This window comes from Trachemys scripta, chromosome 23 (genome assembly GCF_013100865.1).
Source record: "Trachemys scripta elegans isolate TJP31775 chromosome 23, CAS_Tse_1.0, whole genome shotgun sequence".
Taxonomy (NCBI): Eukaryota; Metazoa; Chordata; order Testudines; family Emydidae; genus Trachemys; species Trachemys scripta.
The window spans coordinates 12,507,431-12,534,856 of record NC_048320.1 but is presented as its reverse complement, the minus strand read 5'-3'; the positions used below and the strand labels follow the sequence as shown (position 1 = coordinate 12,534,856).

The 27,426-nt window shown below is 55.7% G+C and overlaps 2 protein-coding genes across 2 annotated transcripts; both read right to left on the bottom strand.

The window, feature by feature from the left end:
- Positions 1–4,650: 4,650 nt before the first annotated feature.
- Positions 4,651–10,927, bottom strand: LOC117869317 (P43 5S RNA-binding protein-like). Its single transcript, XM_034756063.1, has 9 exons — positions 10,769–10,927; positions 10,174–10,274; positions 9,476–9,569; positions 8,336–8,424; positions 7,898–7,971; positions 7,439–7,519; positions 6,306–6,550; positions 5,677–5,730; positions 4,651–5,256 (listed from the first exon to the last, which is right to left on the bottom strand). Exons 1-9 carry the CDS (start codon positions 10,925–10,927, stop codon positions 4,954–4,956), a joined length of 1,200 nt encoding a protein of 399 aa, XP_034611954.1. The 3' UTR covers positions 4,651–4,953.
- Positions 10,928–21,726: 10,799 nt separating this feature from the next.
- Positions 21,727–26,010, bottom strand: RPL19 (ribosomal protein L19). The gene is made up of 6 exons (XM_034756187.1): positions 25,859–26,010; positions 25,059–25,165; positions 24,178–24,300; positions 23,823–23,943; positions 23,155–23,265; positions 21,727–21,923 (listed from the first exon to the last, which is right to left on the bottom strand). The coding sequence occupies exons 1-6, from the start codon at positions 25,861–25,863 to the stop codon at positions 21,800–21,802; spliced, it is 591 nt and encodes a 196-aa protein (XP_034612078.1). The 5' UTR covers positions 25,864–26,010; the 3' UTR covers positions 21,727–21,799.
- Between the last annotated feature and the right edge of the window lie 1,416 nt (positions 26,011–27,426).

Below are 27,426 nucleotides of genomic sequence, written 5' to 3'. Positions count from 1 at the left end.
ACATACCTGACGCCCACCCCCCTCACCGGCACCCGCCCAGCCCAGCCCACCACCCCCCTGTGGTTTGGGCCCCGCTCCTCACCGGCCTCCCTGGCTGACAGATTGGGAGCAGCTGTGGATGGAGCTGGCCCCTGGCCAGGGCTCTGGGCTGCGCCGAGGCCCGGCTCTCACCTGGGGGCAGCTGGGAAGCTTCCCGACCTGTCAGGCTGCATCACACTCAGGGCTCCGGCCAGGCAGGGACAAGCACATCTCGGCTGGGCTCCAGCCAGGGCTTGGGAACAGAGACCTCAGTCTCGTGCTGGGCTCTGAGGGGGGAGCCCTGGGGGTGGGGGGAGCCCCTGCCCTCATGGGGAGGGGCCTTATCCACAGGGCAGGGCTGTACCCCCTCCTCCCAGCACCAGCTTGGAACATGCCCCGGATGGAGAGACAGCCCCCCTTGTACTTCGGCACCACAAGCCAGCACTGACTGGGAGGGGAGCAGGCCCCTAACCTGCTCCCTGCAGCACAGCGCCCCCTAGCACCCCACTGGGGCAAGTGCTGACCCCCCTTTCCCTCAGCACAGCACTGACCACCAGAGGAGAGCGTCCCCTAGTAAGCCCCCTGCCCCGCCCCGGGGCCAGCACTGACTGCAAGGAGAGGTTTTCCTTGGTGCTCTCCCCACCCAAGGGCTCGCCGTGGCCCATCCCGCTCGCGAGTTCAGCCCTGATCCCAGCCCGCAGCAGCAAACGCCCGGAGCTGGGCAAAACCACCTTAAAAAAACACCACCACCTGAAAGCGTTCAATGCCCAGCGTGAGCCGCCTTTAAAAGGAAAAAGAATTGGACCGTGAAAGCAAACAAAGGCTGGAATCATTGCAGCGTGTTCCGCTCCATACGGCGCACAGGGGCCTTCCCGGACCACCTGCATTTGCAGAAGGGGGCTCGGGAGCGAATTCTCTTCTGCCCAGAGCCACTCCGTTTGCTCACCGAGGGCAGGGGCTTCTGAGAAGGGAGATAGCACGGGGGGGATGTGACTCTCTGTTATTGTAGGACCCACAGGAGAGGACCCCTGTGCGCTAGGCACTGTACATGGCCCCAGAAAGGGCCTGAGGGTTGTTTGGAGTTATGTACTTGCCCTACAGGTTTGGTGCTGGCTCTTAGGAGCCATCCACACTGGGCAGACGCGCTGGCATGCGAAAAATGGCAGCAGAACCACGGGCAGCAGGTCAGGTACCTGCCTGCACCTGTACACAGGGGGCTGGGGAGGTTTGTTCTCAGGTACATCTCGCTAGTCCAGCTGGGGCGCACGCTCCCAGCTGCCGTGTAGACGTGCCCTTAGAGGCACAAGTGGAGCGAATCCAGGGGCCTCAGCCCCGTTTCCTCACACCAACCCCCGCAGGGCCGTGCAGCCGTCCCTCAGGGCGACGGGCTAGGGCGAGACACCCTGCTGCGTGCCTGCGCCATGCCCGGCCCCGCTCAGCCAACGCACCTCGATCCTCGCCAGGCGGGAGCATGGCGCCAGCGAAGGGTTAAACGGGCAAGCCGGCCCCCGCAGCCCCTAAAGACAGAGCGAGGGAGGACGGGACCGTTTCCAAACCACTAGGCAAATGCCAGGCCCATTTGCATTAGCCGCAAAGTGCGGCCCCCCCTCGGAGCTGCCCCAGCTCCTGCCAAGTGCTGCTCATCACAGGCGAGTTCAGCACTTCCCTGACACATGGGGGGAGGTGGGGGATGTGTGTGGATGTGCCCAGAAACCATCTCCAGCGCTCGGCCAGCCCCACGCGCCATTGCCTGGGGGATCCGCCGAGACCCGTGAACAGGGGAGAGGTGTTGTTACACAGCATGCACCCCTCCATGCACACTGCAGCCCCCGGGCCCCCTTGCACCCCCAGCCATCCCTATGCACCCCCATCTCCCCAGCCCCCCCCCCCCCCACACCTCTCCCCCCCCCCGCCCCCTATGCACACCCCCCAGCCTCCAACACACCCTCAAAGCACACCTGCATACCAACCCACTGACAGACAAGTGCTCGTCTCTCACACGCACAGCCTCCACAGTCCCCACCCTAGCTCCCTCCCCATCCCCCAGTATCCCTGCCCCCCTCCCCCCCCCCCCCCCCAATCACCAGCTCTTTCTGCTCATGTGTGTCCAGGCTTTAAGGAGAGCAGTTGCTTGGCATTAACCCTTTCCCTGCACTGACACTACCAGTTTTGGGGATGGGGAGGAGGGGGAGGGAGAGAAGCAGCCAGCAAGGCATCCATTAACATTAACGCTTACCCCATCCCAATCCAGGCTCATTCATCTCAAAGCCCCTTCCACCCTGTGGTGCCCCACATCCCAGCCCCATTCCACCACAAGCCCTGCCCTGCCCCCAACCCACCAAATATGGGCATTCTTCACTTCCTGTCCCAAAGAGCCAGGCACCATTGCTGCATGCTGTTTGCAAGCTGCCCTGTTCTACCCCCGAGGGGGCTGCGTTTCAGCACTGAGGGGAAGCGATTCCTGTGTATCCAGCCCCATAGGGAGTGTTGTGAGGTTGGATTGGTGCCTCTAGGAGCATGCAACACCCTCCCAGATACTGCCCCCTTGGGCTGGGCAATGCTGTGGAGAAGACTTCCCTGCCACCAGCCCATGTGCAAATTCACATCTGTCCAAAGCCATAGGGCCCCAGCTCCCAGCATGCACTTGCAGAGAGCGGGGGGGGGGGGGGCGGTAGGGGACAGCCCCAGCTGGGATAATAGAGGGTACAGCTGGGGGTGAGGCTGGAGGAGCATCAGCTGGGCACTCCTGCATCTGGGATCAGTACCAGGAGATGGGGTGGGGGGAGGAGAGAGATGGCCTCCTAGGATGACCACACAGCCTATTAGAGGTTGTGTCTTAGAGAGGCCCCTCTACTACACCCCCCCCCCACCTCTCCCCAAAAGTGTCCTGATTTTCCACACTTGCTGTCTGCTCACCCTCTGCTGGCCCCCTGGTGGAGAATTCACACCCTAGGGGTAGTACTTCATCCCCTGCCAAGGGGGGGGGGGGGGGGGGAGAGGAAGAGAGAGAGAGAGAGAGAGAGAGAGAGAGAGGAGGGCAAGCCCTGGCTTGGGGAATTGGGGGGCGGGGAGGAGAGAAGAGCAGTGCCCAGATACATCAGAGCAGCTGGGGCCAGGAGGCTGGTGCAGCAAAAGGCCCAGATCAAGGTCAGGTCCCCCCCTGAGAGAGCTGAGTCAGAGGCAGCCACCCCCACTGCACTGAGTCACCCGCCTGGGGAACGCTGGAGGGGGCAGGCAGGGGGATGCCCCCACTGCCTCCTGCTCAAGGAGGGGGGGGGAAGAAGAGCAGAACTCAGCCTACACCCCCTGCAGCCAGACCCCTCTGTGCTGGAGCAGGTTGCCCTCCAGCCAGGACAGCACGAGCCAGATCGCAGACCCCTACCACAGGGGGAGCAACAATGCCCATGCCAGCCCCACAGGCACCCCTTCAAGACAGCTCCCAGTCCTTCCACAGACCCCTCAACTTGGCTGCCCTTGGGGGCTAAGCCCCAGCTTAACGGGGCTCCAGGTTTGCATCAAGGATGCCAGCCTTGCCCACCCCCTTGCATTGCCCAGGGAGGAGGGGGGAGTCCTGGGCTATGCCCAGCCCCCTGGGGGAGCAGGCCAGGGAGGGGAGAGCTTGAAGGGGCTTCCAGGGAAGGCTCTGTCCAAGCCCGAGCATGGGGGCATCATTCAGCATCAGGCTCCTACAATGCACTCGGCCCTCCCCAGCCTGGGAGCAATGCTGGGCATCTCACTCCTCCCCCGCCCACTCAGCTGAGCCTGCACTCACCTCAGCCAATGAGCATTTAGGGCAGAGCTGTTTGCTGGGTGCTCCAGGGACTACCCACTTCAGCTCCCCCTACCCCACCCAGGGCCTGAGCCAGCCTGCAGCTGGGCCTGGCTCCATGCACCAGCCCAGGAAGGGCACAGGAGGGGGCATGAGATGGCTCACCCAGGCTGCAGCTGGGGCCCTTCCCCACCCTGACTGCAGAGTCCCACCCCCCCCAGGACCCACACCTGGGGCTGGACAGCCAGGAGAGGTCTTACTTCATGGAGTGTCACAGCTGGATCAGCCACCATCCACACCCTCACTGCTACTCCACTGTGAACATGGCAGATACAGCAGCAGGGCACCAGGCTGCCAGCCACTCCCTACCCCCAGGCCCCCTGCCATGGGGAGCACAGGGTCCCACTTCCCATGAGTGACCTAGGGGAGCTTTCCCTGTGCAGCATGGCCCCTACCTCCTCAGAGGGTTGAGCTGGAGACCCCCAGAGGCTGGGGGGAAGGGAGCAGGGGAGTGGCAGGAGATGTCAGTCTCTGTACCATTGGAACAGGAATAACTGCTGATTCGAGCTCTGCTCCGTGACCACCACCCTCCCCAGAGCTTAGGGCCACAGCAGCTTCTGGTAACAGTGCCCAGAAAGAGCCTAAGGCAACCCCCCAGCCCTAGGAACACAGCTGGGGTGTGTGGTTAGCACCTTGTGCCCCCCACCAGGCCCTGAGCTAAGAGACTGGGTGGGGCAGAGGAGGAAAGACCAGAGGAGATGAGAGCTCAGCTTTCCAGCAAGTGTTTATTGCTCACAGCAGCCCCAGCTGGGAGCGCTTGGCCCACCTGTCACACCTGCAGGTGGTCACAGGCCAGGCACCCCCCAAGCCCACCCCCTGTCCTTGCAGCAAGAACCCCACACCCTCGCCAGGGACAGCCCTGACCTGTGCTTAAACTCAAGAGACACCCTCTACCGGGGGGAAAAACTCAACATAAAAGGGAGGTTCATTTGCCTGGCTGGGCCAGTCTCTTCCTGCCCAGGGAGCTTCCCCGCCCTCCACCCATTCCAGGTGGAAATTAAGAGTTAAAGCAAATACCAGCCAAAAGTCGTGTCTTGCCCGGCCTTTGAGCTCCAGGGCCCCCCCGCTCAGTGCCGGGCAGCAGCCCCCTGGGTGGGACGTTGGCTCTAGGCCACCTCCTGCGGCCTGGAGGTCGGGGGCAGCCGGAAGAGGGCACTGAGGTTCACCTCGGGCTCCACAGCATGGCAGCCGGGGCGCTCGTTGAAGAGCCCCGACAGGTCGCTCTCCAGCTTGGCCTTGACGCGCAGGAGGAGCGTGTGGCCCAGGCGCCCGGGGCCGTGCTCCCCCGCCGGGAAGCCCGAGCGGCTGTGCTTGAGTCGCACATAGAGCTTCTGGCTGAAGAGCTGGTGCAGGTTCTCCTCCACCAGCACCTGCCGCCGGCTCTTCCTGCTGGGCCGGCAGCGCTGCGGCTGCAGAGAGAGGAGTGGAGCTCAGGGCGTTGTTCCCCCTCGGGGCTCTAGCGCCCCAGGGGCTCCCCCACCCCAGGCCCTGCTCCCCAGCTCAGCCATGCCCCATTAAGGCACCCCCCACCCCCAGCAACTCCTGCCCCTCCTCGACAAGCTTCTTTTGTAACCAGTGCCAGTGGAGCCACACCCCAGAGTGCTCAGGGGAGATGTTCCCCCCGGCAGCTCCTATGGTGGTTTGATGCTCGAGGGTCTTTCCCAGCTAACCATGTTTGAGCAATAGGGGGGTCATGCCCCACTTCCCACTGGGGTAGAAGGGTGGAGCCCCCCCCCCCCTCCCCATTTGGAATCAGCCCCCAGCTTAAGTGAGATTTTGCTACTTCAGGAAGGGCCTGTGATGGACCCGCTCTGGCATGGGCCAATTACCTTCAGTTTCTTCTTTGTAGGGTCATGGACTGTCAGGTGCCGGATTAGACTCTCCTGCCAAGGAAAGAGGAGTAAGTGACCCAGCACAGCCCCCTGCTCACCCTGGTTAAAGACACCCCCCCCCACCCCAACCCCACCCCTTATTAAAATATTTTAGGGTTGACTGGGTATTCCAGTGCAGTGCCTCATGGGAGTTTAGTTCCATTTCCTCCTCCTGATCCCTGTCTCCACTATGGGCCAGGGTCACCTGCTGAACTACATCTCCCATGATGCAACTGCTCCCCTAATCATTGGGGGAAGATTGGTGCATCATGGGAAATGTAGTCCACCCAGGGAGCCCTGCCTAGAAAGGCCAATAGGAGCATGAGGAAATGGAACTACAATTCCCATGAGGCACTATGACAGCATTTCCCAAGTTAAATATTTGGGGGGTTGATTTTTTGCCAAGTCAAAAAAATTGATCAAGTTAAAAACCCTCTTCCTAGAACTTTCCCTATAGGAAAAAGCCTATTTTCAGCCAGCTCCACACACAAACCCTTCGGCTGCTGCTAGTAGAGATGCCTAGAGCCAGCTCTATGCCCCACAGCTCCCCCCATCCCCAAAGCCTAGAGACCCTGCTGCTTCCTTACCCGCATGGCAAAGGCCTTCTCACAGCCAGCGAAGTAGCAACGATACTTCAGCAGCTGCAGATGCACCTTCCGGATGTGGCTCTCCAGGTTGAAGATGGTGGTGAAAGAGACCTGGCAGTCAGCTTTGGGGCACGCCCACGTCGGCTTCGGCAGCGCCCGCTTCTGCCGGCTGTGGAAGGACTTGTGCCGCCGCAGGCCACCCGGCTTCTTGAAGATCTTTGGGCACAGCTGGCACTTGTACTCCACTGGGCAGGAGAGCACAGGCTGTGCTCCCAGACAGAACCAACACCCCAATCGCCCTGGTGCTTCCCAGGAGTTCGGGGATTCATACCCCCTCCCCAGAGAGGATGGGGTGGTGGAGGGTGGCCACTTCCAGCTCATTCTCAGCAGAAGTTACTTGGGAGTTGAGGGGTGGTTGGAGCCCGTCTGATGGGACAAGTTCTACTGGCTGGAGTGACACAGGACTGCCCCCGGCCAGTGGAATCAGTATCCAATGGCCCTCACGGAATCCAGAGCCCCAAGGAAGGGCAGAGGTAGCACCTGAAAGCCCTCACCTACCCCAGGAGGGCCACAGGTCTGAGAAGGATGGGCACGTTATTGAATAGCCCATCCAGAGAACAGCAGTAGCTACAGCAGGGCAGCCTTAGGACTCAATTGTCTCTGCTCGCCTGGGCGAGGCGGCCGATCCCACTCTTGGCACCAGCCTCCAAAGCAAGGTGGAAGCCCCACCAGGAGAACATGGGGCAAGGATGCCAGGTGTGGCCAGACCAGCCAGGACTGAAGGTCAGCAGGACACTGGGGTTTGACCTACTGCCAGGTCCCCCATCGTTTGCCTCCACTATGACCGCCCCCCACTGGTGATGCCCAGAGAAAGGGAGACCTTGATTAGGAGAGAAATGAAGCCCTGGGCTTCTCAAGTCACATCTCCTCCCTAGCCACTGCATGGAGAAGGGAGACCTCCCCACCACCTGCTGGGGCTGATAAGGTGACCTCCCAGTCTGCTGATATTACAAGCTAGCGATGTTTGGTTTGGGATGCCACCCATTCAGTGCTGCCCAGGGAAATGCAGGCAGACTGGTATCCGGTACCCAGATCGCATGGGGGCAAGGGGCTCCCCTACACACCTGCCTTACCAGGATGCTGCTGCAGGTGTTCCTGATGCGCCGTCCAGGTGGACAAGACAGTCCCACAGTCCGGCTTGGGGCACAGGTATCCTGGAAGAGGGACATGGAGGAGGATCAGCAGGTGGAGAGAGATGCTGAACTGGGCTGGAAGGAGCCACCCCAGGACCACAGGCGTTTCCAAGTGGCTGCTGAGCCCGGATGCCATGTGCTCCGAGCCACACACCAGCAGGGCACCTCCCACCACGGCGTTCAGCCCAGTGCTAGTTCTCCTCCAGGCACTGCCACGCTGTGGCTAGGGAGTGGCTGTGCCAGTGAGAAGCAGGATGGGGATGTCCCCATCCCAGCCTGGGGAGGGGGGTGCAGAGGTCCACAGTGGACGGGGAGCCACAGACTGTCAAGCCAGCAGCCAGCGCCTCCCATTCAGCAGGTCCCCATCACTCCCCCCCCACCCCCGACAAAGCCGCTCACCGGCATGTTTCCTCTGGTGAGCTTTCCTCTTGGCAGCGCTGGCAAACTTCATGGTGCAGCCGGGCTCCTGGCACCTGAACGAAGCACACCCCACTTGTGAGGGGAGGGGCCATGGCTCTCCCCATGGCTGAAAGGAGATGTCCCAGGCTAATCCAGAGAGACCCAGCCAACGGGTGGCAGTGAATTGAGAAGGGGAAAGGCCAGCATATCGGCTACGCCAAGCTGGAGAAGGCCACTGGCCTGGCCAGCTTCAGTATCCGGCCCGGGACAGCACCCAATACCAGATATGGCAAATCCTCTGCACTCAGCAGCCCTTGGCACGGGCCAGTTCAGCTAGCCCTCTCGCATTGGGAGGTGTTGCTTGACGCCACACCGGGAGGGGTCTTGTGTCTCATGGCATCGGCCACCCCCAACCCAAGGGGCACAGGAGACACTCACACAAACGGCAGCACCGTGGTATGCTCGGTCCAATGGGCCCGGAGGGCCTTCTTTTTCCTGAAGGTGCTCTCACAGCCTTGGTAGCTGCACTGGAGGGGCAGGAGAGACAAGTCAACCAGACCCAATTCTCTCCCCCCCCGCCTTCCCCATGCACTTTGATCCCCCTCCCCTCCAGCCTCCCAGGGCCCCTCACGTATGGGACCAAGCAGGTCTGGGGGGCTCTGGAAGGGTGTTAACAGCATGGAGGCCCCAGAGGTTGATCAGGGAGCTCCAGGCAGTCAACACCTGGGGCAGGGAATCAAACATCTGCCGGTGACATTTAGGGCCTCCAGCACAGAGGGGAGAATTTCTCCTCTCTCAGTTAGAAATTTTCAGGCAGTTTGAGCCAACCAGCGACCCTGCAAATGCTACGGGCTCCGGGGCTGCAAGGCCAGGCAGGGGTAACAAACCAGGCTCGCTGGCACTGTAAGGGCAGAGGGGAATCGCTTCTCTGGGGAGGATCATGTCACACTCGTGCCAGCGGGGCTGTGCCTAACCCAGGCACCTGGTGCAAGGGCCCCTTGCTAGCCCCCTTGGGCTGGGCCTTCCCTTGCCATCTTACAGGGCAGTCAGAGCCGTGACCTCTGGCGCCCTCGTGTGTTCACAGAAGGAAGAGACTCCACCAGCTTCAGGAGACCCAGAATCCAGTCCTGCCCCCAAGTCCCACTGTTCACAGCTTGGCTAATGCTGATGTCCCCCCACCGAGACCCATACACCAGGACAGGGGCACTGGGATGATCCCCACCCCCTCTGCCAAGGCTCACGCCCCATCAGGGTCACCCAACAGATGAAGACCTGCCCCACACAGGTGCTGCTCCAAGTCACGGTTAGGAGAAGGGGAATCAGCCCAGAGAAGGGACTTGGTTGGCATCACATCTGTGCCTAGGGGGCTATCTAGGCTACCAGAGCGATGGCCCTCCATGCCCCCCGAGTGAAAGGGATGGCCCAGGCATCAGCACGGCTGACCTCAGACCCAACAGGAGTCGGTTCAAGAGCCCATTGGAGCCACCTGTGACCAGACCCCCCCCCCTCCACCTCACTCGCTGTTCTCCCTGACCCAACACCCCACCTCGTTAACATCTTGCCACTAGCATGCACTACCTGGAAGGACTTGGCCGCACCATGCTGGGCCCTGCAGTGCTTTGGCAGGTGGTTCTTGGGCACAAAGGCAGATTTGCAGTCCACATCCAAGCGGCTGGAGAAATGTGGAGACACGGCTGATAGACAGGTGTTCGCTCCAAGCCAGCTGGCATGAGCCTGGCTCAGCACAGCCCAGGCCAGTTAGCCAAAGGAAAGGGGTGTGTAGTTAAGAACATAAGGCAGGGATAGGTGCCCAGGGGGAGAGAGAGAAGAGGAGAGGGTTCTGGATACTAGATCAGCCCACAGCCTGGCCAGGTCAGTGACAGGCAGCACAGCCGAGTGGGTCTGGCACTGGACTGGGAGTCAGGAGACCATGTTCTACTCCCAGCTCTGCCACTGAGTGGCTGTGTGACCACAGGCAACTCCCTTCCCCTCTGTGTGCCTCAGTTTCCCTTCCCCCTTGGTCAGTCTTGTCATTTACACTTATCGCCTCCAGGGCAGGGATTCTCCCACTAGGTGTTAGGGCAGCACCTGGCACAATGGGGCCCAGATCTCACTTGGCACCAGGGCAATCCTACCTCCTGTTTCCCTCCCCAGAGGGCTCACTCTGAGAGCCCCACTAGGCATCATCAAGGCCCATTAGACCCCCTGGGGGGGGGGGAAGCTGATCAATAGGAGGGAGGAGAGAGAAAGGACAAGCCCCCTCCCCCCAGCCCTACCTGTTCAGACTGGCATCACCCTGCTGCTGCTTGGGCATCTGCCGAGAGCTTCTGCGGCGGAATCTCTTGCCACGGCCAGCCTGGTCACTCAGCGGAGCCGTCTGCAGAGACATGCCTTGGTGAGGGACTGCACCACCCTCCCAGGCCCCTTCACACTCAGGGACAGGCCATGTACAGTGTTACAATAATCAAGGAGGTGGGGCGGGGGGGGGAGAAGAGAAGGATAAAAGGCATCCAGACAAACATGGGGCTTAGACAAGACACCCAATGCAGGAGGGCTGGTAGCCAGGCACTGGGGTGCAATCCAGCCATGGCTTTGCTACCCAGGAGTGCCACAGCCCAGGCTTAGAAAGGGTTAATCGGCATGTCCCCTTCTGAAGCAGCTCCACCCTACTAGATCTCTGTTACTTCTAGGATGAAGAGAAGCAGCCAACCCACCTGCTTCAGACCCCTGCTCAGACAGGCCAGCCATGGGCTGACTCAAGCAACTCCAGTGCTCCTTACCACAAGGAGAGCAGGTAAGAGGCTCTTCAGAGCCACTGAGCAGGGCAGCTCTCTCCCCACCTTCCTAAAGAGGAGCAGGTCCCCCTCTTACCTCCCCCACATGCACAGCAAGATGCTTCTGTAGCCTTCTCTCCTTGCCAAACACAGCACCACACTCCTTGTGGGGGCAGGCAAAGAGGTCAGAGGCCAAAACACCCCCAAGGAAGGTGCTGCTTCCCACAGCCTCCTCCTGCAGTCTTGCCTCAGCCATGGGGGTTGGTGTTTTACAGCACCCACACACCCCCTATCTCTTTGCCTGGAATACCCTATAGCTCCTCAGTTTGCTGCTGAGCTCCCATCTTTATACTCAGCCTCCCACGGGTGCTGCAGCTGACCCCCATCCCATCAATCAGGGGCTGGGGAGGGAGCAGGGTTAATATATTCGCATCGTTAGTGGAAAGCCAGCAGGGGTGGAGCTGGATGCAGCATCCCCTGTAGCAGGCTTGAAAGCAGAGGGCCTGGGGGAGCAGGTGTTCAGGGGGCTTGTTCCCATTAGCGTCAAGGGGAGTTAGGTGCTTTGCCTGCTTTTGAAAACTCCACTAGGGACCACTCTGCACCTATAGAAGCCCTAGCCCCAAGCTCCTGTCGGGCGGGAAGCAGACCCCCCAAGTCCCCCTGCAAGTTGGCTCTGAGCAGCCCCACCACTGCAGGTGCACATAATCCAAACTCAGCCGGGGATCTAAATGGACCAAACCGACCCCAAGCACCTCCCTGTTCTCGGGCCGGGGGTTGGATTGTGAGTCAGGAATTCTCATCTTGGGCCCGTCTGTCGTGATAAGGCAGCCTGGCTCCCTGGTTAAGGTGACTCAGGACAGCTGGGTTCTGTCCCTAGCTTTGCCACTGGCCTGCTGGGTGACCGTGGGCAGGTTCCTGCCCCGCTCTGTGCCTCAGTTTCTCTCCCCATAAGCTGATACTGATTTCCTTTGTCAAGAGCTCCCAGCTGTGGCTTGACAAACCCTGCAGGTGTCAGGTAAATCCCTCTCCTGCTGTTTCCCTTCCTATCCGTTATCCAGCTGGATTGTAAGGCCCTGATTCTGAAAGGTATTTAGGGGCCTAACTCCTATGGATTCCAATGGGAGTTAGGCCCCTAAATACCTTTGAGGATCTCTGCTTGAGCTCTTGGGGGTAGAGCCCTGCCTCTCCCTGCATCACCCAGCTCCACAGCGCTCCCCCGGTGTCAGCTCAAGGTGCTAATGTAATACACATCATAGAGAGCAAGCCTGGTAAACCTGCCAGGCCTGGCTTTGCTATGGAGACAGTGCCCTATGAGCAGGCTTGCCTGCCCCTTTGTGATGTCAGGCCGGGGGGGGGAGGGAGGTTATCTCCAGCTCTGCTGGCCGAGGCTGAAGGAAGGAGCTGGGAAGCAGGTGCTCGGCAGTGAGAGTGGGAGGGGGACAGGGATTCTGGTCTGCAGGAGCCCGGGGGTTAAAGGGACTGGATTGCAGTGCTCGGCGTTCGTCCCGCCCTAGTGATCTGAGCACAGGCCTGGGAGCCAGGAACCCCTGGGTTCCATTCCTGCCTCTGACACTGATGCGCTGAGCGACTTGGGGGCAAGTAACACCATGCCTCAGTTTCCCCACAGGGCTAGTCATGCTGACCTGCTGTGGGCATTAATTCGTTCATTAACGGACAGAGGTTTACAGAGGCAAATGGCAGCACAAGGCTCCTTGCTGCATTGAAAACATGCCCGTTATTAGTGGGAGGAGATGGCTCAGGCCCTAATGGGCTCAGGAGATGATTTGTCGCTGGGTCACCAGCTTGGAACCAGGCCCAGATCCTGCAAGCCGCCCCCCGTGGGTGGATTCCCGCACCCACACAGAGCCCTAATCACGGCATGACGTTCCCAGGGATCCTGCTGTGCTTGGCCATCAGTGAGTTGGGTGTGGGTTGGCCCAGTGGGCCAGCAGCCCCACCTCCAAAGCTGCCATCAGAATTGCCGCTAACTGGCCACCACTTCGGGACCCTCCGCGGGGAGCCCCAAAATGGAATGAGCCTTGGGGGCTGGGGCATGCTGCCCCCACGGCTCAGGGGATGGTGCCCCGGCCCCTTTCACTGATGCCCAGTCCCTTCGGCAGGGCGAGGATGTCTTCGTGCTCCTAGAGTGGAGCTGGGAATCCCGAGCACGCCGCGCTGGGCCTCGTCACGGCTGGAGCCCGGCGCAGTGATACAGCCACCATGGAAGGGGACCTGGTGAGGAGCTGCTTGGGCTAAGTGGTGCAGTGGACGTGGAGCCACAGAGGATCCTGGGAGGGATGGAGGGAAGCGGGGGTCTCGTTTATTGACTAGGCCGAAGCCTGAGACTCAGCCATGGGTCGTGGGGCTCCTTTTGTTGGCCCCACTGTGCTGCAGGGTTTGGGGCCAGACTCCTCCAAAGTCCTTTCAGGCACTAGGCTGGCTCCTTTCCTGGCGCCAGCTCCATGCGCCCACCTCCCGGGATCTCCAATAAGGCCAGGGGCAGGGGGCAGAGAGGAGGAGGAGCTGGGGATCGCCCTCGTCCTACAGATGGGGAAACTGAGGAAAAGACCCACCCAGGCTGAGTCAGCGCTGGAGGTGGGGACAGAACCCTTGTCACGGCTCCTGCTTCTGACCTCGCCCCTCACATCTCTGATGTCAGAGGGCAAAGGTCGTGACGCGGTGGGCCTCAGTTCCGAAGCGTGGCAGCCCACGTAGCAGAGCGAAGTTCCCAGCTGTCTCTCTAGAGCGCCTGGGTCTGAACCCCCTTCTCCATCGGCTTTGCCCCAGCTGAGGTGGAGTGACCAGGACTAACCAGACGGCTCCAGGTCAGGCCACCCCATTGATCCCCATCTTGGCTTTAGGATATTCTCTGAGCTATTTCCTAGCCTGTTCCTCATGCCCTTCACATCCTGTTTGCATTCCCAGCTGCTGCTGTGTTTCCATTGAGAGATGTCCAGGTCACGGCCCAGCAATGGGTATGAATGGCTCAGACTGGTCCTTCCAACGCTGAAGGTCACCCAGGCAGCTGGGAATTGCTCTTGCACTGGGTCTCAAATCCCCTGAGCTCCAGCGGAAGATGTGCGTGCGTGCACACACATACCTTGTGATCAGTCACTGGGGAAAGCAGCCATTTAATGTGCACACGCACACACACACGCACACACACACACCCTTGTGATCAGTCATAGAATCATAGAATCTCAGGGTTGGAAGGGACCTCAGGAGGTCATCTAGTCCAACCCCCTGCTCAAAGCAGGACCAATCCCCAACTAAATCATCCCAGCCAGGGCTTTGTCAAGCCTGACCTTAAAAACCTCTAAGGAAGGAGATTCCACCACCTCCCTAGGGAACCCATTCCAGTGCTTCACCACCCTCCTAGTGAAAGTTTTTCCTAATATCCAACCTATACCTCCCCCACTGCAACTTGAGACCATTACTCCTTGTTCTGTCATCTGCCACCACTGAGAACAGTCTAGATCCATCCTCTTTGGAACCCCCTTTCAGGTAGTTGGTAGCTATCAAATCCCCCCTCATTCTTCTCTTCTGCAGACTAAATAACCCAGTTCTCTCAGCCGCTCCTCATATATTATATGCTCCAGCCCCCTGATAATTTTTGTTGCCCTCCGCTGGACTCTTTCCAATTTTTCTACATCCTTCTTGTAGTGTGGGGCTCAAAACTGGACACAGTACTCCAGATGAGGCCTCACTGGGGAAAACCGCCATTTAACTAACTCACTCACTCACTCACTCACTCACACACACACTCTCACACACACACACCCTTGTGATCAGTCACTGGGGAAAGCAGCCATTTAACACATGCACACACACACACACCCTTCTGACACAATTGGGCCTTTAGTTGAGTTTATTTTCCTTGGCGTTCTCCAGGGGAGGCCTTTTCCTTGCATTTCATTGGCCATAACGCTACCTATTTGTGTAGCTTGGCTGGGTCCTGGAGTCCCCCCTCCACCCCCTCACTGGCCTAGAGAGGTTGGAAGCCCTAATGCTATCTCCGTTAACAGAGGGAAAGTCCTTTGTCTTTGGAACGATAGATTCACTTGTGACTGGGATGTCCCCAGCCTGTAGCCCAGACATCCCCGTCCCCTGACCTGTCCTACACACTCGACCCCCCGCTTCTCCAAGCCCCGTGTCTCCTGATTTGGAGCTCTGCTCTGGTTTGTTCCTCTCCCTCAGGTCCTAGAAGATATCGAAGAGTTGGATATAGAAAAGGACAAATGCTTGGAGATGACGTCAACCGACAGCCATGACGACAGCATTGGGGTGCTAAACCTCAGCGGAGAGGAGGAGGAGGCCTTGCCCGGAGCAGGCCAGCCCAGGGGCGTATCCATGGTCCCAAAGACTCCAGGGGAACATCTGCCCTGGGTTCAGAATGACGACAGTCTGGAGCGCCTCGTGAAGCTGATGTGCGACCTCTTGAAGGTTGTCCCGGTGGACGCGGTGCAGACTTCGGGGGAGCAGATCAGAATCGTGGCCGACGAGCAGAACGCCGGCTCCGACTCACCCGCCAGCTGCCGGGGCTACAACGTCATCAGTTGCCTGACAGGGGGAAAGACCCATTCCAGAGGTGAACATGACACAGAGGGTGGGTATGAATGGGACCAGCAGGGGGCGACAGCATTACCCGGTGCGGATAAGAAGATTTTGCCTGAGAACGATTTCAATCAGCTGAGAGAGGACGAGGACCTTCTGCTGCAGGAGGGATGGGGAAGCCCGTGGGTTAGAGATGAGGAAGTGACACCCTCGTCAAGCAGGGCTTCCTGGTCCTTCCCTCCAGGAGGCATCACCATCTCCTGGCTGACCGGCTCTCCCAGCTTGGATTTCCCTGGAGCACAGCAGTTCAATCCCTCATCTGAAACCTCTCACGAGACAAGGACAGAGCCTGGGCCCAGCAGGTGGCTTCGTCCCAACCCTGCCTGTCAGCTCTGCAATGACAACACAATTCATCCTCTGGGGGGCTTCAGGGGCTTCGGACCCCCTGACTTGAAGGAGCTGGAGGAGGAGCTAAGGCAGAAGCTCAACAGCTGTCCCAAATGGGGAGCAGACGCACATGGGACCTTCTTCTCCAAGGCAAAGAGGCTGTTTTCTGACTATTGCCTCCGCCCTTCTGGGGACTCCAGGGCACAGGCCTTAGAGAGAAAGGTAAGAAAGCCACTGGGAAACTGAATGCTTTTCGGCATCTGCATTTCAAATACGGCCATCACCATAGAGTCTGGGCACCCTGTATGTAGAGGGACGTCATTCTCTCTCTACAAAGAACTCCCCTCCCTCCAGCTATGTCAGGCCTTGGCTGTTGGCAGCTCTCATCCCTGACCAGTAAGAAGAGGCAAATCTATCCCCTGCTAGGGGAAAGGCTGGATTAGACAGGAAGGATGGCCTTGTGGTTTAGGCAGGGGATCTGGGTTCAGTTCTTGGCTCTGCCCCAGATTCCCTGTGTGAGCTTGGCCAAGTTGCTCAAGTTCATTCTGTGCCTCAGTTTCCCCACTTGTAAAACGGGGCTAATAATCCTTCCTTTCATCCACATGTCTTGTCTATTTAGCGTGTGAGCTGGTCAGGTCAGGCATTTCCTCTTACTCTATTTACGTACTGCACCCAGCACAAAAGGATCCCCAGTTTGTGTGCCTCAGTTTCCCTATCTGTAAAATTGGGATAACAACTCCTTTGTCTGTCTTGTCTATTTAGGTTGTGAGCTCTTCAGGGCAGAGATTGAGTCAGGGCCCCAGTCCTCCTGCTGCTGCTGTATATAAACAATAAAAATTCCCCCAGCAGGCTGAAGAGGCTGGACTAAGAATAACATTTAGTGCTTTCATAGCACCGCCCATCTAACAGTCTGTGAGCCGTTTGCAAACACTAATGGATTTCACCCACTGGGTTGGGGCTCAGAGATCACCCCCATTGTACCCGGGGGAAATCGAGTGCCTCACATAGAAAGTCAGTGATGGGACCAAAAATACAATCTAGAAGTCCCCGCTCTATCTTGCCGCTTCCAAAGTGAATTAAGCTAAATCAGGAAGAGGCATTTTTACTCCAGAATAGGTGTCCCACATGGGGAGCTATTGCGGAATAGTTATTCTGGAGTAGCTATGCTGGTCAATTTCCCCATGTAGACAAGTCCTAAGGAGTCTGACTTTCATAGAGTCCCAGACTTTAAGGCCAGGAGGGACCATTTGGCTCATCTAGCCCGACCTCCGGCCTAGCAGCAGGCACCTCCCTCAACGCATCAAGCCCAGATCTTGTGGTTGAGCTACTGCATAATGATTAAAAAGGCATCCGGTCTTGGCGTGAAGGTGCCAAGTGACGGGGAATCCACCACCTCTCTAGGTAAATTGGTCCAATGGTTAATCCCCCTCATTGTGAAAAATGTCTTATTTTTAGCCCAAATGTATCAGCTCCCAGAACCGGTTATGCCTCTTCGGCTAAAGAGCCTATTTGACATCTTCTCCCCATGTAGGTGCTTGAGCCTTCTCTGGGACAAACTAAATAGTCTGATCTCCTTCGGACTTCCGAGCTGTAACTGTCTTTCCTCTGGGACTTCTAGGCTGTTCTCCAGGAGATCGCAGTGGCTGCCCTTCAAAAGAAGTCGCTGGTCGGCACTATGCCCTCAGCCCACCGGAGATGCGCACCCACCCTCCGGGCTATGACCTCTCAGCTCAAGCATGGGGATTTCTCTCCATTGTTCCTCCAACGGGCTCTCCGGAAGCTGAAGATGTTGGTTAAAAAGACAGCCCCCCACTCCTAGCTGAGACTCTCCTCCCAACAGATGGCTGTCACCTCTATTAAAGTGAATGATCTCCTGTAGCATGGGGCTTTGAAGTCTTAGCTGCACTGATCACAGCAGCTGCGACACCAGATGAAATGTTCTCATTGGCTTTTTGCCTCTGGGCCACAGGGGTGTGTGTGGGGAAATCAGTATGACCCACCCTACGAGTGGTGCTTCAGGGGGCACAGAGCACCTAAAGGAGCTGAAGAAAAGTGGCTTTGCTGCTTCCATGTAGGCAACCTGAAATGTTATTTTTTAGAAATTAACCTGTCCTGGTCAGTGGGAATCTCCTGTGCAGGATGCAGAGGGGTGGAGGAGGAGCTCCCATAAGCATTCAGCAAGGGGAAAAATCTTTGAAGCATGGGAAGAAAGTTGTGTGTGTTTAGAGTTGAATGTTTAAAAACCTAATGCTGGGGTGCCGAATTCCCACAGCTTAGGAGTTGTAGGTGCTATAGGAACTGAACCTCCTCTGGAAAAAAGTATCACTTCCTCCCCCAGTCATGTTTCACTAATGCAATAATCCTCCATAGTCTTCCAAAAAGAACAGCAGACATGTGACCTGAATATTTAGTGGCAGGAAAACAGGCACATTTTAAACACCTTTCTTTCCCTTAGCTGGTCACCCCCAGGGGCCATCTCTAGCAAGTCCAGAGCAACACCCTGATCTTTGCCACAGCGGCTTGCTCTCTATAATGAAGGTCGCCGACCCTGAAACTCCCATGAGTTTGCGGGATCAGGGCCTATGTTTCTACTGTTCACACAATTATGGCAGTTCTAGTTACCCTTAAATCTAGGCCATCAAGCACTTACAAAATGGATCCAGCCACAGCGCACGGCTGCCCCTAGGAAGTGCTATTGCTCCAAAACTACAGCTACTTTATTTAAAGAAACCCTGATGCATGTTGTCTTGCTGGACTGCATTGCAGAAAGGGGCAAAGATGGTTAATTATATTTGATCTCACCACGCGCCCGCTCAGTCTTGCTCCTTTGGAGCCTCAGGGAAATCTCTGGCCGGCTGCAGGAGCTGAAGTTGAAGCTGAACAGGTGTGGTTTTGAAGGCTAGTATTTGGGATGCATAATATGGAAATCAAGGCCGGTGCACTGGGAAGTGCTTCCACTGCCTTCCCCACGAAATTCCTACGCCCTCTCACTTCCTTCACAGGGTAGAGGCGAACCAACCGTGCAGTCATTGCAAGGAGGAGCTTGGCTGGCATGTCCCATCTGCTCTGCACGGATAGCAGTGATCTCGTGATGTGATACTTGGGACTTGGCCCTAGTACCTTTTCCCAGCATTCCCTCCCCCACAGCGAGACACGGGAAACACCACTCTGTGCCAGTTAGCCACTGCTCCCTTTTCTGAGACGCTTGGGATTCTACAGGGTGGAACAGGAGACTTTCCAGATGCTTGTGAAAGAGCATCACAAACTGCATGGGTCAGAAATATGCAGAGCTAAAAAAAAAAAGCCATGAATAGGCTGCAGAAGTGGTGTCTGTGGTAAGTGAAGGCCCTGATAAAGGCCCAGTATGAGGCCTGAACCAAACTAGAGTAATGGTCAAGACTTAGCGAATATAAAGCAAAGCTAAGCTGTGAGCCAGAGACAGGCCCTGCTCACAGAAGCTGGCAAGGAAAGGGCTGATCCTGCATAAATATATATTCACCTAGCAAAGTTAAAGTATAAACATGGTACCAAGACAAACCATACGGGAACAGTCCACAGATAACATGGAACAGCCCGACCCATCCCAATGACAGGGGCAAAAGGGTAAAATGATGGATAGAGTTGTTTTGATCGAACCACCATGTACAAGGTGAGAGGCGGCACCTTACTGCGTACGTAGAGGGGTTGTACCTTGCTGCGTAGAGGGGTTGCACCTCAATACATCAGGAGTGATGTGTAACTTGTTTGTACCTGCGTATAAGAATGTATCCCTGGGGTGGTGTCTTTGTCCGGCCGAGGGGGCAGTGGAAAGTCCCGCCACTGACTGAGCTGAGTCCATTGCCAAGCGGCACTTTCTCGTAGTATGCCCCGTAGACTAAGTAATCTGCGGGGAACTGCAATTGTGTCAGGGTCGCAATAAACCTGGCCGAGGTGCCTTCGTACCTTACTAGAGTCTGTGGCTATTGGGCGTTCTCGTCGGGTTTGCTGTGTCAGCTATCTGCGCAGAGCTGGGACAGCACACAGAGGGAACACACGCACGCAGCCGAGTGATATCAACATAGGAGAAAGCAGAGCACCACATCGGTAGCATCTGACAACAATGTCATCTGCCTAGAGAGCTGGGCTGAGCTCAGACCTTGCTAGAATGAGCTTTAAATGTGCCAAGAATGCCCCTTACTCAAACTATACCTCGGATTGCTGTCTCCCACACACTGCCATGCTTCCACGGTCAGGTTAGGGTCCAGAGAGCAAGATGTTACATCCTTTGCATCGTGCTTTGATCCTAAAGTTCTCACCACGGCAGGCTGGGATTTCTAAAGCTGTATTACTCTAGTGCTCACTAGATGGGCTGCACACACAGCCCTGCCAACTGACATGCTCCACTTAGGCATAGAACAAGCTTCCACATGCTGCCCTGCTAGCGAGGACCTAGAAAACAGGAGAGGAGATTGTCTTTGGCCTCTAATGAGATTGTCAATTGGGGCAATTTATGACACGGACACTTCTCCATAGATCAAGACCTGATTTCAGACGGATCCCTCACCCAGGAGATGGGGAGGTACGTGCTGATCTTGCTCAAACTCTTAGGAAGGTTTATGAAAAACATTAGGGTAGTTGCTTGGATCTTTCTCTTTCCCCCTGCCCCCCAAAACCTGCTCTCCCCCATTTCCTCCCTATATATGGCCAAGGGGGCAACTGCCCCCCCTTGCACCTATAACACCCATCCCCAAACAGGGAGAAGGGAAGGCTCAACCTAGGAGAGCTGCTCTCCTATGCCACATAGGGCCCTTAATTACCATGGTTTGTTGTGGGCCTGGACCTCCTTCCCAGGATGAGGTCTTTCCTCCTCCCCTGCAGCATGAGGGTCCGACAGAAGGCAAGCTGCAGCAAGTTAGTGGGCCACTGGATTCCCTGCCCAAGCCTCAGGCTGCATGTTGTGCACTAGCTGCCCTGCGTGGACCATGCTGGTGCACTCTAGGTACCCAGAGCATGTTAACATGGCCCAGCAGGGTCTACACGGAACTGAAACTTGGGCAGGGAATTCCGCAGCACCCCAACCCCTACAGGCAATCGCTGCAGCTTGCCTCCTATCAGACCCTCACTACGCGGTCTGAGCAGGCCATGGGGGTGGTGGAAAAGAACAGGCCCCCCATGGCCACAGCGCTATACAGGGTGTTCATCAGATCCAAGCCGTCGTGACACTTATTTTGTGGGTATACATATGCACACACACGCAAAATTAGCTTTGCTTTAAGCCTGAATTAGTAATTTTGGAATGACATGTAAACAAGCAGGAGGATTACTGAAAATGTAGGGAAGGCATCTCTGCATGTGTGGTCAAGACTGAGCGGGGTGGTTTTACCTAGATGTGTCCTGCTGCTTACTGAACACCAAATGTTCACAGGCCAAGCGCACGTCTGAAGCAAGCCCATTTCCCCCTGTTCGACAATCAGGTCTGTAACACTGAGTACAGATTCTTAACACTCTCCTTTTCTGTGTGTCCTTTACCAAAGTTTGGGGCTGTTACAGGTACCCATGCCCAGGCTTTGGGCAAGCTGCAGATGTTCAATGAAATGTTTCCTCCCTTGGATCATGCCATGGGTAATGAATAACTGCTCTCCCCCTCTCCCCCCCAGCAGGATTTCCACACACAAAATCCCAGACTGACCTTTGCTTATGAAGGTGCCACTTGGCTCTAACTTTTCTACCTGGTCTGAGATACTAACTGCACTGCAGGGATGCAACAGGTCCATGGAGGGACTGCTCACACTGGTTGTTTCTACTGCATCTTGCCCCCAGGGTCATCTCCTTGTAAGCACATTCACCCCCAGCTCAATGATCTTCCTCTGGCTGAGAGTCCCTTTGCCCTGTTCCTAACCCAGGAAGGAGTCGCTGTACTGACTAGATGCACTGCATAGCCTTGAAAAGTTAAGCATGCTGCCTCCCAACACTTTCAGTGCAAGTTCTGAGCAACCCGTCTCTAGACCTGTATGATAGAAAGTTTGCATTAGAAGTTTTACAGTATTGCAAGAGGCACTTATACCCAGATGGCAAAAGCAACTCAGCACCCAGGAACCCTCAACTAGGAAAGGAAGTTAGACATAGGCCAAAGACTAGGTTTGGATGTGGAGCATTTATTAATACCCTTTGATGGAGAGCACTATGTACACAGACCAGCCACAGAAGTTTACTTCTTGGTTTCCTCCTCCTTGGAGAGAGTCTTGATGATCTCTTCCTTCTTGGCTTGCAGACGTTCTTCACGGCGCTTGCGGGCTTCCTTGGTCTTGGACCTGCGAGCTTCGGCCTGGTCACTGAAGATGAAAATAGGTTTCATGAACACACAGGGCGTCAGCCTCCAGCAGCCCAGATAAACTCACACAGCTTTTACCTGGACATCATCCCCCACCTCTGACTATTTTTCTCCAGCCTTAGGAAGCCATTGTAGAGAGATGAGGTGTGAACACGCATTTCACAAATGCCTCATGCGCCACCTACTGCTTTATAGCTGCTGTTTACCAGGTTACGACGCCCGCACATCTCCCCACTAGCGCTTTTCAATGCAACAGTCTTAAGTGCAATTCAATATCTTGTTCAGTGACACCCCACTGACCTACTGAGTAATATAGGCAGGCATCAATGGGATCTACCCTTGGCCAGGATTGGGACTAAACAGGTCCTTGGCCTAAACGACAGCACAAAGAGCATGCTGCTGTCTTTACTCCATCTCCAAGGACACCACACAGCAAACTTTTTGTTAGAGAGTGCCCTTGAGATCTTGACAAAACTGATCAGTCCAGTGACTGAAGTTAGAAAGGGAAAATAATGCATGATCTGCCAGAACCCATTTGTCCTTCAATTGTCTTAACTTTGCCCCTTCTTGAGAACGGATCCTTCAATGGCAAGGTCTTTGGACAACATTCAGCAGGGGAACTTGCCCATCCCCTGAAGATGGGTGTTATTTCCTGGGTGTTTACGTCACGCAGAAGGGCAAAGCTTGTTTAAAGGGGGCATTCAAGTCATACTTGGATTTATTTACACCATTAAAACCAAGCCATTAATATCCAGATCATTTGTCAACATTTATGACGTATTATCTTGTACTCCACTCAGCCTTAGGCCTCGTCTACACTAGAAAGTTTTGCTGCTCTAACTATACTGGTATAGTAGAACCCACCTAATGTGAATGCACGTATACCGATCTACGAGAGCTTATACCTGTTCTAGTTTGACAGTCTGCACCCATACCAAACCTTAAACCAGTATATCAGTAAATAATCACAGCCCTAATTGACCGCACTATAGCAGCGTAACTACGACCAGGCTTGGTTAGTGAAGAGATGCTAGCGAACTTCATTTGTGTCTAGTCAGTTTCACTTGACAGGCTGCCACAATAAGAGAACCAATGTCTTTGTAACCCGAGTGCTGAGAGCTCAACGAGTCACTTGAACGGATACTGAGCACTATCAGAAGCTCACGTGTGCAGAACTTAAGCCTTGGGCCTTTACTAAGCTCTCAGAATCGCTTTAATAATCAAACACTTACGCCAGAAGCTTCTTGCGAGCCTTGTCTGCCTTGAGTTTGTGAATGTGCTCCATCAGAATCCGCTTGTTCTTGAACACGTTACCCTTGACCTTCAGATACAGACTGTGATACCTAACGAAAGGGAAGGGACAGGGTGAGGTGAGAGCTCCCTGTGGTGCAGGACGCAAAGCTCATTTGTTTGATGGCACAAAAGAGGAAATATGAACTGTGCGGCTTCCAAGACACCTTGAGTGACTCTAGATAAACAGCAGTTATGCCTTCTCTGTAATGGGCCACATAGTGACCTGTGTCCCAGAGTTTTAAAATGAATTTAACCATCGTGCAGCAGCTTAATCTACCACCACACACGACTCCCTTGTCCTGCCCTCCAATGTCAGCAGAGGAGCTAGTGCTGAGAAGCACTAACCAACACCAAGATCATTCGGTAGCAGCTTTCCTGTGCCCTTATCCACTGCAAGGGATTTATCATTTCCATAAAAGATGTGTTTAATCTCTCTTGGCTTTCCACTTTGGCATCTGTGGGTTCAGGTCCAAGTTTATAGAGCCAGCTGCAACAGCCTTGCGCAGCACAGGCTGGTTTATCCAGGCAGATGGGGACCCTGTTCCCCACCCAGACACCCACCACCAAAGGAGAAGCAGGGCAGGATTCATTTGGCTCTCAGACTTACATATGGCGGTCGATCTTCTTGGACTCCCTGTATCTGCGAAGCAGACGTCTCAGAATTCTCATTCTCCTCATCCAGGTCACTTTCTCGGGCATACGAGCATTGGCTGTACCCTTCCTCTTACCTGGAGGCAAAGAGAAAGGTGTCTCAGAGCTAGGACACAGCTAGTTACCAGTAAGCATCCTTGCCAGTGTGCTTAACACCTCAGAATCCAAGGAGTCTGATTAACAACCCAGCTGTATTACAAGGCCGCTCCTTGGTACACAGGACTGTCTATAAATCCACCCTCAGCAAAGGTCTCTAGAAGTTGACAGATGTTTAACCCCAGTTATCTAGAGTGAAGCCAGCCATCACTTACCGATGCCCATATGCCTGCCCTTTCGGCGGGCCAAGGTGTTTTTCCTGCATCGGGCACGGGAGTGAACAGTCACAGGCTTGCGGATTATCAAACCATCTTTGATCAGTTTCCTGATCTGCTGACCTGGAAATCAGAAGAGATGTTCCATGTTGAAGACATCAAATGGAACAGAAAATGGACAGTATGAGCAAGGCGAGAGTCCAACACCAATACATTTTCCTTTTCAAAAGGAGTTTTCGGGATGGATTACAAAGTCTAAGCCTAAAGGAATCCACACTGCAAACTTTATAAAGATGTCCTTTGGGTCCGGCTTCTGCCTCCATTCTACCTGCTGGATCTGCTAGCTCAGTTAACACAAAAGGAAGCCTAGTCCATGAGAAGGGACAAACTGTCTATTTTTCAGTACTTGTAGTGAACTCATGTTTTTCTGCTCTTCTCATTTTTCAGTCATGCATCTCCTCTGTTCACCCTTAGATATCCCTGTGGTTGGTGTTTGACTGGAAAGTTGTAACTCCTGTCCCCCCAAAGAACATCCACACTAGTCATCACATTCTTGTGTGAATTCTTTCAGTGTGGATTTAGCAGAATTCTAGAATTTGGTCATTTACTGCTTCCAGTTATCAAGGGAAGGCAATTGCTATATGCTTGTAAATCAGCAAAACCTTTAAATAAACTTGAATATAAAAAAGCCTGTGGAGAAGGCAATTCAGTTTAGCTACTATTAAATTAACCTTTCTACTACCAAGCCTGTACCAAAGACAAATTGAGATCACTGCATCTTCTGCAAGAGTCAATAATTAGCTAGGCCCACAAATCATACCAGAAGATAGCACTAGCACTGAATTGCCCAGTGCCCATGTGGCAGAGAAATGGTTACTTACGAGAATTAGCATTGGCAATCTCATTGGTCTCGTTAGGATCCAACCAAACTTTCTTCTTGCCACAGCGCAAGACGCTGGAGGCCAGCCTCTTCTGGAGCCTGAGCATACTGAACAAACCAACACACACGGCTTAGAACAGGCAGCCCCCCGTTTAGCGCAATGGCAAATCACCACATTTTTCACTGTTCCTGGAATGCTCAAAATGCAATCTAGCTTTATTTAAATGTATAAAGGGCCTTTCATTGCAGAGATTACAAAGCCTAATGCAAGTTAATTACATAGGGCACTGCCGAAAGATCATCACCTCTGGAGTGAGGGGCAGCAATCGCATGGAAATCTGGCATGTGGCAAAACAGTGTGAGTGGAGAAACTGTGGCCTGTGACGCTGACCAGATTAAACTCTTCAGTGATTCTGGGTGCCTCGCCCCCCCCCCCCACCTGTGCCCAGCGCACCCCCAGCGCGCGCGCGCCTCCCCAATTCCAGCCCCCCCGCCCCCAGCGCGCGCGCCCCCCCGCTCCATTCCAAGCCCCCCGCCCCTAATCGCCCCGCTGCCATAGGCCGGGTCCGGGCTGAGGGGGCAAGAGACGCTCCCGGATGGGGGCAGCGGCTCCTCTCCGCCAGGCCCGGCCCCAGGCCGAGGCCCACCCGCAGGCCCGGCGCCGGCCGCTCTCCCGGGGGGAGGCCCAACGTCCCCAGCGCCCCCCCCCTCCGCTCCCGTGTCCCTTCAGGAGCCCGGGCGGCCCCTCCGGGCAGACCCCGGCCCCTGGCTGGGCCCGCGCCAGACCCGCGCCCCGCTCACCTCATGGCGGCGGCGGCCCCAGCGCTGAAAGGAAAGGAGGCCAGCAGTGCCGGCCGCTCCCACTATCGGCGCGGGGGGTGGGTGGGACGTACCATTCCACCCCCTCCGCTCACAGCGCCGCGCCTCCCCCCGATCCCGGCTCGCTCCACTCCGGAGCGGGGAAGCGCGGAAGAAGGGGACAGAACCCGGTTCCGAGGGAGAAAGTGCGGACGGAACCGGGAGTCTGAAACATATCTCTCCACCCCCCGCGTCTGGCAATGGTACGGTCCGGGGTGCAGCGGCGCCTGCGCAATGATCACGTGGGAGCGTTGCCCGGACTAGCCCGGCAGAGGCTGCGCCTGCGCAATGGAGGGGAGCTGTTCAGCGTACCACGTGGAAAGGGGAGGGCTGAACGCATGGAGGAGAGTAAGGGCAGGCGTGGGGTAGTAGGTGGTGGCTTAATGGGGGCCGTAGGGGGTAAGTAAGCTAGGGGCCTTGGGGCAGATCAGGGCTGGGGGGCAGTCATGGGGTAAGAGCTGAGTTCATGGGATCAGTGTGGGAGTCCTGGGGCAGGCTTGGGGGTTACAGGGGATCACAAATTGAATATGAGTCAACAACCCGACGCGCTGGGGAAAAGGCCAGTATCCTTCTGGGGTGTATTAACACGAAAGTCCTGTGTAAGTCCTGGGCGGTCATTGTCCCACTCTGCTGGGCACTGGGGAGGCCTCAGCTGTGTCCCATTCTGGGCACCACGCTTTAGGAGAAATGAGGACAAATTGGACCGAGTCCCAAGAAGAGCAACAAAAATGTTAAAAGGTTTAGAAACACTGACCTACGGAGGAAGGTTAAAAAAATGGGGTCTATTAGTCTTGGGAAAAGAAGACTGATACGGGTCTGCAGATAGGCCAAAGAGGCTGCTGATCAATTGTGCTCCATAGCCACTGAAAGTAGGACAATAGGTAAGGGGGTTAAGCTGCAGCAAGGGAGATTTAGGTTAGACGTTAGGAAAAACTTTCTAACCATAAGGGTGCTTAAGCTCTGGAATAGCTTCTAAGGGACCTTGTGAAATCCCCATCGTTGGAGGTTTTTAAGAACAGGTTGGAAAAACACCTATAAGTGTAAAGGATACTGTAGGTTCACTTTGTCCTGCCAAATCCAGGGGGTTGGATTTGATCACCTCGTGTGGTCCCTTCCAGCCATACATTTCTGATTCTATGCGAGGCTGGAGGCTAGCTGTGTCAGACTGGAAGTTAGCCATGGGGTAGGAGGTAGGTTAATGGGGGACAGTAGAGAAGTTATGGGATAAGGTGTGTTATGCTGGGGGCCTGGGCCAGGTCAGGTGTGGGGGTAGCTATGGGATAGGCTATGCCAGGTTAAAGGCCAGCCATGAAACAGGAACCAAAGCTATGAGGCAGGCCATGATCACAGTTTTGCAGGTAGCCATGGGGCCTCTATGTGCTTGTCCTTGAACTGTAGATGGTCACCACTAACCCAAACTCATACAGTGAATCAATGTGAGACCTAGGAATGGCCCCCAGGAGTCCTGACTCCCAATCGCTTCTTATCCCTGCCTCCTGGCACTTTGCAAA